The sequence below is a fragment of the Rhynchophorus ferrugineus genome, unplaced genomic scaffold (assembly GCF_030347505.1).
Source record: "Rhynchophorus ferrugineus isolate W39M unplaced genomic scaffold, kcgeb_rfMv2 rfM2, whole genome shotgun sequence".
Classification (NCBI taxonomy): Eukaryota; Metazoa; Arthropoda; class Insecta; order Coleoptera; family Curculionidae; genus Rhynchophorus; species Rhynchophorus ferrugineus.
In genome coordinates this window covers 83,080,221-83,091,180 of record NW_027472581.1, presented here as the reverse complement: position 1 = coordinate 83,091,180, position 10,960 = coordinate 83,080,221, and the positions used below count along the sequence as shown (strand labels likewise).

General features: G+C 32.0%; 1 protein-coding gene and 1 long non-coding RNA gene across 2 annotated transcripts; both read left to right on the top strand.

Annotated features, from left to right (window-relative positions):
• Positions 1-228: 228 nt before the first annotated feature.
• LOC143191898 (uncharacterized) lies at positions 229-1,519 on the top strand. Its single transcript, XR_013004666.1, has 3 exons — positions 229-343; positions 1,305-1,342; positions 1,417-1,519. It is a non-coding gene; the product is annotated as an uncharacterized LOC143191898 (long non-coding RNA).
• Positions 1,520-2,364: 845 nt separating this feature from the next.
• On the top strand, positions 2,365-3,137 carry LOC143191897 (uncharacterized). Its single transcript, XM_076397336.1, has 2 exons — positions 2,365-2,970; positions 3,023-3,137. Exon 1 carries the CDS (start codon positions 2,485-2,487, stop codon positions 2,926-2,928), a length of 444 nt encoding a protein of 147 aa, XP_076253451.1. The 5' UTR covers positions 2,365-2,484; the 3' UTR covers positions 2,929-2,970; positions 3,023-3,137.
• The last annotated feature ends 7,823 nt before the right edge of the window (positions 3,138-10,960 follow it).

Below are 10,960 nucleotides of genomic sequence, written 5' to 3'. Positions count from 1 at the left end.
CTTCTTAAATTCTTGGGTTAATTTTTGTAGGAATTAGAAGACAAGTATCAACAGAATTAAATACAGAAAGAGGTAGGAATAGATCAGTTAATAGAAAGAAAATCTGATGAATAATGTTACAAAAATATAATATAGAGAATTAAGAGAGAACAGTAAATAGCACCAAACAGAATTAACGCAGAGTAATATAATTAAAAAGTTTTTCAATCCAAGAAATAGATAAAATGTAAAAGTGGTAGAGAAAAGCAACAAAATATTGGTAACTTGATAGGCAAGCAAACTTTAATGATTGGAATAAAATTGCGCAGACTGAAACAAGACTGAAGAAAGAACAAAAATATTAGTAAGTGTACAAGTAATATTTCATCCCTTTTCTCAGTAAATATTAAAATGCGTATATTTAATGAAATATATTAGTCTAAGATGCTGTAAAGGTCAGACATACGTCATTTTATAGTAGCTGAATTGCTTTCAATCGAAGACTACTCAAGTATGAACGATTGGCTATTATCAGTCCCTTCTTGGTGCCATGTGGGTTTTGAATGTCATTGAAATGGTATTTTCCAGAGGTTTTCATGTAGATTTTCATATATTTTACAACAGGTGATCGAGTGTTCTGCCTTTTCAACAGTTATTCTCAACAGCATTGAGTATGTATTATGATAATTATTATATACATGTTTTGTAGAAGTGACCTTCAATAAAAATATTTTATTGTAAAACTTCGAATATATCGAAAGAAAACATACGTCCATTAATCAGATTGAATGTGGTAAAAATGTCTATGCACTTCACTGTTTTCATTCACATTTAGACACTCTTTCAAAATACTTTGAACTACAGTATGAAAAGTTTGTTTTGGAACTGGTATCATTACAGTTCCTAAATTAAATTTCCTAGAAGTATTTCATAATTGGAATTGGTAGGTTTAAATGTGCCTAAGCATTGATCTGTATAACAATTTATTTCCATCTAAGGATAATAGATGTTGATATAAATGCAATCGAGGATATTTAGCATCCTCCACCTGTGTGAGTGTCTTCTAGGCGAGATAAAAATTACAGTTTCAGCCACACATGCATATCATTAAAGTGTGTTTGAAGTCTCCTTGACGTTATTATTGCGTATGTTGCCACAGTAGTGACTTTTATAGTACCTTGTGGACCTCCCGAATATATTGGATATAGTTCATCGTATTGTTTTTCTAGTAAAATTTCTACCTCTTCTAAATTCCATAAATATCTGATAAAAATTCAGTAGCTGAAAGTATGAATGAGGGACAATAACCTGTCTCAATTTTTCAGAAACTTGTGGTCAAATGAAACATATAATATAATGATAGGTGTATGATGAGATATATATATATATATATATATATATATATATATATATATATATATATATAATAAAAGATAGTGAGATATGGACGATAGAGGAATACAAAGGATTAAAAAATGTTATAGAGGAAATATATAAAGGAATAAAAGATATACTGAGAAGAGCAGAGGAGAGAGGGAGAAAAATAGAAGTAAATAGTCTTTACCTTTATTTTTAGCATTATACTAGCATACAAGGATATAGAAAAACAGAAAGGAAAGAAGAAAATAAAATTAAATTCATATATTAACAGAGACATTATTAGTGATAAAGAAATATAAAAGGATAAAATAAAAATATGTAGAAACAGAGAGGCAGAAATATATGAACGGAGCAAAGACAATTGATTACAAGATATAAGGAGGATAATTAAAAAAGAACTGAAAAATACAGTAGAAAAGAAGAGAAGAGTCACTGGGGGCAAAAAGGAACAATTATATTCGACGATTCCTGGGATGGACGGTAGCGAGGACGGTTTTCGAAGAGTTCAACGTTTCGTCTACGCCCCAGAACGGAAGTCACCATTTGCTTGAAAATATTTTCAGGTTTTATTGAGCCGATTCGGAGAATTTGCAGCGCGATCGTATGTATGTGGGAATACCGCCGGTAAACCGCGTCTGTGGGATGGGCACAGTCGTACGAAGTACCGGTAATGGTGCCGCAGTTTTTGCATTCGCCGACGCTATCGCAGCGACCGATATGACCGATCGCCAAAAACGGAAGCGCGCCTGTCAACCAGATACTCGTTGGAGTGACATGCCCGTTTTTACTTTTTGATTGACATATTACCAGTTGACGCTTGTAAGTATGTTAAAGTAACTATTTCTTCTTTAGTTAAAAGAAGGAATCTCTGTTAAGTACAATAATGAAATGTTACTAGTTTCTAGGGACTTTAGAGTTATGTAGTTGTCAGATATGTACAAGCGTAAGTCAAGAGAGAAAACACGTTGTTGTTGTTTGTTATTGTACATAGGTTAATTCATTAGTTCGTTTATATAGAGTCTCCAAGTGTTTATGTATGTGTATTAAATAAAGCTATTTGTTAAAAGTGTCCAGTTTCGTGTCCAAAAAGAAAATAGGTATTCTTCCTTTCGAAAATAAATAGAAATGGATTTAATTAAACACATGAAAGCGCTAAAGAGTGCAACCGAATGGCCGATGTGGAAGCGTAAAATTCCAGATTTGCTGGATTACCACGAGAGAGCTTTAGATGCAATCGATGGCAAGTTGGTGAAACCGGACGTGTTGCCGGCAGATGCTGATGACAAGATGGTGAAGAATCATAAAGTGCAATCGAATTTGTATAGAAAGGCTAACAGTTATGGCAAGTTTATGATTACAAGTTCAGTAACAGATACTGTATATCAAAAGATTATGGACAAAGAGACGGCTTATGAAGTGTGGGAGGCCTTGAAGCAAAATTTCGAAGCATCTTCCAAGGATCAGTTATTTAAGATATGTACCGACTTTTTTATATTTTCGTTGGATTCAGGGAGAAGATATCGCAATACACATTACAAAATTGACAGGTTTGTGGGACGAATTAAATAATGGACTTAAAGCCAAAAACGAAAATGAATTATCCGATTTAATGTTGGTTTATAAAGTTTTGCCTATTTTACCAACAATCTTTGTAACTCTCAAGTCAAGTTGGGTGTTGTTAACTAGGAATGATATGAGGACATTCGAAGAGCTAAAAGAACAACTTTACATGTTTGAAAGAAATTTTACCAAAGTCAATGATGTAAAAGTTGAACAGGAAGTTTTAGTGGTAAAATCAGTAAAGTAAATCATGGTAACAGAATTAGAAATAAGTTTAAGGGAAAAAGTACTTGTAACTACCGCAAACAACCAGGCCATTGCATCAGACAATGCCAAAAGTGGATTGCTGATGGACAACCATCTAAGAATGCAAAACTGAAGAAGCAAAAAGACAAGACAGTGAAGACTAACACAGTAGTATTAACGTCATGGGGTGAGATTTTTTCTGCTGAAGTAGACGAAAACAATTGGCGGATTGTCAATGGGGCTATAATACATGTGACAAATAGGTTAGATTATTTTGTCAGCTATGAAGTATTCAGTCAACCGCAATGCATTAAAAGTGCTGGAAAGGAACTTTTAAATGCTTATGGAAAAAGTTCGGTTCTCATCAACAGTTAAAGATAGGTATGAGGAAAGTACATTGAACAATGTCTATATCTGAATAATAATTAATCTGAATATTTCCTAAATTTTTCTTTCTGCTGATGACCGAAATAAATTAGTAAATTTGAGTCAATGCCTATGTCTTGTTCTATAAAGATTTCGTGCATTAAATGGTACTCCGTACAGAGCAGCCATTAAACCATTAGTAGCGGAACATGGTGTTGATGTATGTTCTGTTGTCGAGGGTAAATCTGATCTATTATAGTTGAATCATGAGAGATGGGATCACCTCGATAAATATTATATAAAAGCAAAACTCAAGAAGGATTTTTTGTATTGATGTCAAGATAGATGAAGCAGAAATTTGTGAACCATGTACATGTGGAAAGGCACTTCGTTCACCATTTGGTACAAGAGAGGTCTCAAAAACAGCAGGTGAACTAATATCAACAGATGTGTGTGGACCTTTTGACGAATCATATGGAAAGAAGCGTTACTTTGTTTTGTTTAAGGATAATTATTCAAAATTTAGGTATGGTTATTTTATAGCAAAAACGAGGTAATTGAAGCACTGAAGGACTTTCTAAGTTATACAAAGACATTCAGTAAAAGATATGCTGATTGAATCTTTTGAATTGAAGAATTGAATTCTTTTTGAGAAGAAGATTGAATTATTTTTCAATGTTTGATTATTGTACTTAACAAGAGAAAGTGATAAAGTAAATATTTCTCCTTTAGTTAGAAGAAGGAATCTGTGTTAAGTACAATAATGAAATGTTACTACTTAGTTAGGACTTTTGAGCTATGTAGTTGTCAGATATACAGAAGTGTTAGTCAAGAGAAAAACCACGTTGTTGTTGTTTGTTATTCTATATAAATTAATTCATTAGTTCGTTTATATAAAGTCTTCAACTGCTTAGATAGGTGTATTAAATTAAGCTATTTGTTAAAACTAATCTCAGTATATCAATTATTGACCGTAAAATCTCAACAAAGTATTTGATAACCAAACAGTTTACACAAGTTTACAAAGTCGGATCAGCTTTTAGATCTTAGCAGATGAGGACGATTCTTAACGTTATTTAATGCCCTGAACTCAGATCATTAGTTCGCGCATCACTGCGCTCTTAACATATAGCGACTGTCATGTTAACATTTATTCGGATTCTCTTAATGCAGAAAGTGTGAATTCTAAGTGATTGAAAGTGTTTTTATTACGTTTATGTTATATGCTCGGTATGTTAAATATATGTCGATACCAGAGCGTATCCCTGGTATGCAGAAAAGAAGAAGAACAACAAGTAGAGGACGTTGTAGTGTACGACGAGGCTGTTGAAGATGGTATAAAAAACCAGCGATGTAAATAAAGTTTTTCTCTTATCAAAGCACTTAAGGACGAATGAAACCCTAGAAAACTAGAAACATGGGATCCAGAGTTATCGGTAGAATATAAAGAAACACTGAAACCAATGGAGAAGCGTTCAGTAACGCAGCAATGTGTAATTTACAAGGACCAGTAAAGCACTAGATAACTAGAAACATGTGATCCAGCAGAGTTAGAGAACTAGAGGATAGAGCAAATTGACATCCGAATCGTATTTTTATATGTAATAATAGATAAATATATCTATATTATCATTTCAATTACCGAAGCAAGATAATAAAAGGTAGTAATTATTCAGTAAAATTTTATATTCAAGACACGAAGAGCAAATAGCCAACTTAATGGACATTCCTTATAAAGTATAACAGAAGTAGAATGCTTTCCTGGAATGGAAATAGAGCAGATAGACGAGGAATTAAAGATTCATCAAAAAACACATAATTTATGAAATTTACAAAATGAAATTAATATTAACATCAGCAAAACTGAAGATATAATTTAAAACGTACCATATAGAAGATTAAAATGCAGTCTTATGTACTTAAAATATTGTCTAAGAATTGTGGAAAATGTAAGGCGATAGTGGATATGAAGGAGTAAGTGATGACGACTAGGGTGGTGACCAACTAGAAAAAGTTTTATTGGATTCATACCATTTCATAAAGGCAACGCAGTGGCATGGAATAAATTCGTAATACACATTTCTCCATCAATTATGGGCCGATTTTCAAAATTCTTTTTTTATTTGAAAGAATGCATTTCCGAGGTGGTTCTATTGGAACCAAGCCAGGGTCTGTTGGGAGAAAGGGTGGGAAATCGCTGGAAACGCTTAAATTTCAAAGGCATATACAAAGTTTCCACATATTTTCTATCTAAAATAATCAGATATTTGGGTATAATGTTATTGTTGAGCAGATGTGACGAAAAATCGGAAGTGATTCAGTGCAAAAGCCATTCAGATTGTTTTTAAGCACTAATTATAGCATATAAGACCTCCTAGAAATATTGTGGACAACTGCTTCTATGGTGTAATGGGACAATAACTTTTTGTTGTTTAGATAGAACATTTGTTAAATCTCCTAGGCTAGGTAACGGACCCCAGTAGCTGAAGCGCTTCTTATTTTCAAATATTGTTTCTTTGCAACTGCAACTTTACTTGGCCTACCCATTCTAATATTAAATAAAATAACTGCGTAATATGTTGAGTAAATATCTAACACTAAAAAGAGAAAAACAAAATATTTTTAACAAAATAGATACATAGGTTTAGGTAGGTGTAAATTGTAAATAAAATTGTGTGTATATAGTAGAGTATAGAATACGTGTAGTAGATAAGATTTTTGATTATTATTTTTTACTTATTACAACGATTTTTATGTACATATTTTATTTTAAAATGTTTTTTTTGTTAAAAATCTAAGTTTATTTATTTTTTACTTTTTAGTGAGTGAGTGAGTTCCTTATTTATTTTTTGAAGTCCGTTTAATTTTTTTTGTTCAAAATATTTTATAGGAAGAATTCTTGTAACCAGTGTGGACTTATGGTGTTCAACTCTGAATTTGTTCCAGTCAAAGCAATAGAAATGTCGTAAACAGATTCCAAAGCAAGCTAATGTGAAGTATTGTTAATGATCCATGATACATTCGTCGATAAAAATCATCACAAGGATCTGAAAGTAGAAACTCTCGATAACGTAATCAAGGACTATGTTCCAGGTCCTGATGATGGTGGCTTAGTCAAAAGATTAAAAAGAGTAACACCATTTGATCTAGTTCAGTAAAATTAATAATAAGACTCACTGCGCATTAAAAACAGTGACAGCCGGCTTGACTGGCATAGTGGTAAAGGCGACAGGACTGTCCATCTATCAGTGACATAGATGTTGAGCCCAAAGTGTTTATCGTAGAATTATAATTTGTAATTTTAAAATCTTAATAAATGTGCATAAAAACAAATAATAATTTCTATAAAAAAACAGACAAATACAACTACCAAAACAAATACAATAAATAATACAAATTAATATAATAAATAATTTAAAAAATAATATCAGTATTTTATATTCTCCGATATGTCGATATTTTTTAAACATCAATATATGGATATACCGATATTTTTCTGCGTGACCGACATCCCTAATTAGAAATAACGACTTAATTAGAACGAAATTCTAGCTAATGATCATTATGTCCGAATGGTAACCTTTTCGATCTTCTCTCGATCCAACGTTCTCGTCCGTTATCCACTTCCTCCTCAGTCTCGCTAAAACTGTACAAACGACTGAAAAATCTCTTAATATTCTATCGCGGTAGTTATTACGACGCAGAATATTCAAGTCATACTCAGGAATTGTTGTAACTCACGGGTATATGGTTGTTTTTTCTGCCAATAACGATATTCGTTCGAAGCGCATATGGAATATTTAATAAAAACCATATACAGGGGGAAGACCGGTTCCCTTAGCCGGGATCCTGTTTCTCGGTACGGGCACGCCATCATCGGTTTTTTAGAATTTTCACACAGGAATTCGTATTTTCCGAGTTACAAAATTTCCCTTATAATTTGTTCGGAAAGAACGAACTACAAAAATAGTTTATACTAATTTCCGTAAATTAATTATTAGTTGACGTTCATTGAGCGCGATACATGCAATCGAACCATTACTGAATGCGACCATCCCTTAGTGATTTATAATTGTAAAATATCCATTATGTTTTTGATAAGATAATTCAGCTATACTCTTAGATGTTGTACAAGTCGTCGATAAGGTATTGCATGACGGCCTTATTCATAAACTACATAAAATGTTACCAAAACAATACACTAAACTATTAAATCTTACTTATTAAATTTGTTTACAGTCAAACAAGTTGGAACCTACTCTATATTAAAACAAACTAAAGCAGGTGTACCCCAAGGAATTGTATTGGGGCCAATACTTACTGCACTGCCATTAAATCTGTACATGTGCAGTTCACGTCTAATCAGGCCGCATAACCACCAATAACAATAAATAATATTATCATTCCATATATCAATAATGTTAAGTATCTCGGAATGAATGTTGATACAAAACTTCGCTGGAAGGAACATATAAAGAGGAAAAAAAAAGAACTGGAATTGAAATATAGGCAAATATATTGGTTATTTGGAAGAAAATGTAAATTATCACTACATAATAGATTGCTACAAGTATTATCTACGAGTCTCTATCGCTCTCGGTACTGAACTTGTTACCGGATCAATTGAAAAGTCCCAGGCATATCATAGTAAAACACATTTTTTGGCAAAATTAGTTTTTTTGATTCAACATAAATCCCTTCAAGGGTGATACACTGATTGTAGTCACCCTCCAATTTTTCCTGGATTGGATTTGTCCTTTGCTTCAAAATAGGCCTAACGTATGCAAAATTCTTCAAAACAATAGTTTTTTTACAACATCTTTATTAGATACGCTTAGTACAATCTTAATTTACAATTAATTTATTACTACTTTTCCTATGTATTGGGATTAATTAACAGGCAAGACGAGTGCGAGAAAATACATCAGTATGTATTCCTCAATTATAAATTTATAATTATTTATTAATTATTAACTTATAGCTATAGTTTACACTAATATTACACACTAAATGTTCACACAAGTTCGTATGGTTTTGTTCGTTTCAACCTCCTGACATCCTGCGCGCTGTCCAGCAGTTGTATTGCTTCCACGTTAGTACGATTTAGTAATTTTCTTTGGTGTTTCAAGGCGAAATCCTGCACAACTTCGCAAATCCATTTGATTTCCAGGTCATCGTGTAGTTCTTCATTGGTTACATAGCGATAGGCATTGGTAATCAATCGAAGAACCTTGTTTTGACAGCGCTGTATGACTAACTGATTTGAATTTTTGGTGCAACCCCATATTTGCACCCCATAGGTCCAAATTGGCTTTATAATTGTATTATAGATCAACATCTTTGATTTTAGATCAAGTTGAGAGTATCTTCCGACTAACCAGTATAGTTGTTTTATTTTGGTTCTAATGTGTTTTGCTTTTTGTCTAACGTGATGCTTCCAATTTAATCTACCGTCAAGATGGATTCCAAGATATTTTGCTGATTCTGCTTGAGGAATCGCGCATTGAGTGATATAATTAAGTTTTTATTATTTCGTCTTAATGCAAAATTAACGTGGACAGATCTGGAGCTATTAAGTTGAATTTTCCAATCTTTCGTCCATTTGTAGATTTTGTTGACTGCCACTTGCACTTTTTCTATTGCCCTAGGCAGAAAACAATAGTGATAAGAGATTATATACCGGCAAAGGTTGTTTAAATGCTTTGCACTGTTTTGATAAATTTCAATCACTCTGACTGAAAATTCCGAAGTCAGGCAGAACAGATTGCGTCTCTAATCAGTTACTTTGAACGGGAACGGGGTAATGCAGTGGCCTTCTTGCCAGTAAAATTCGTTAGAGAGGTTATAATTATACGTTAGAATATTAATTTTCTGCGATTTTTATTGAAAATATTTTTTATCGTGTTGCAACTGCACTTAATATTGGTATGGACACGGTCACTGAAATATCTCAAAAAATGAAAAATATGAAGTTTAATTCATCGAATAAAAACCGTCATCATACGAAGCGGTTGATGAATCAAGATCAGTTTGATGTTAGCTCTATAAGAGATTAAATATATGAAATGTACAAAAACAGTGAGTATTGAGTGAGTTTTTCAATACAAACATAACTTAATACAATTATTTTATAGGAAACTGTTAGTCTGAAAAGTATCGGAGAGGTCAAATGGAGCTTCTGGATGTTTTTTCTAAAAGAATAACATTTTTTAAAGCATATAATAAAATGAAGACTTATTATTTCAATTTATGTGTTTAAATGATATTTCAGAATTAATAAAAATACGTTGTGTTATAATGTTATGACAACGAAAGTTGGAAATGTTGCAATAACAATTGGTTAAGTTTACTTAGTCATAACATTTATTGATAATTCATTATAGATATTATACTTCGTGCTGGAAACAAGAATGGTTAATAGCACCTTCGGTTTGGATGAATTCTATCGAGTTTATCTTATCAGACCCATTGAAGATTAAATTGACAAATGATGGAATTGTGAACAAATGTTGGATAGACTGAACATTAACAGATTACTTATTCACTCATTGAATGAAACTTTCTGAAAATGATATGATTCAATGCTTCCAATTTCTAAGACAGGATTATAAGAATGGAAACAAGTAAAGTAAACACAACAAGTAAAGGTGATTATATAATTAATATATGACAACTGTAGGAAATTTTGCTGTAAAGTGTAAAATGTATTATTTGCACAGATATGTATGTAATTGTTCAGAATATACACGAGCATTTGATTGTTTTTTAATTTGTATTGAATTTTTTATTTATTTTTGAAGTCGGTTCAATTTTTTCGTTAAGATATTTTACAGCAATTGTTTTTTGATGTGACTTAATCACTATGCTCAAATACTACAGCATAAAAATTCTTGTTATGGTCTTCTGGAGCCCTCTTAGTTTAATCGCTCTTATCGATCGAATGCTTAAGAAGTGGTAAAGTACTGAAGAAAAAAACATTCTGTACCTAGTATTTTCTGAATTCTGTATAGTTTTACAAAAAGAAAACAATAGCTTGTTAAATGTTTCAATTATATTTGAATTATGAATTTGATATATCTTACAAGGTTTGATTGAAGTCATTTTTGGACAGTAATATTTTATTTGCCTGGAATATATACTTCTTAATAAATATGATAACGTCGGTGCATACAGCATACAGCGGTCAACTCATAGAGATGTCTGGCATGCACACTAACATTTCATTTTACCATGTTGCCAGTTCTTATAAATAATAAGTATACATATTTTTCTAGACTATTGAATTATTATTCAGGTTATGAATAATACATGTGGTATATCGAAGTTTGTAGACTTCTTAAGTCCACTTATATAATCCTATATGTAACTTGACGAATAAATGAGAATAACAAATAATACGGAAACTAAAGAATATAGATAATAGCTTTAT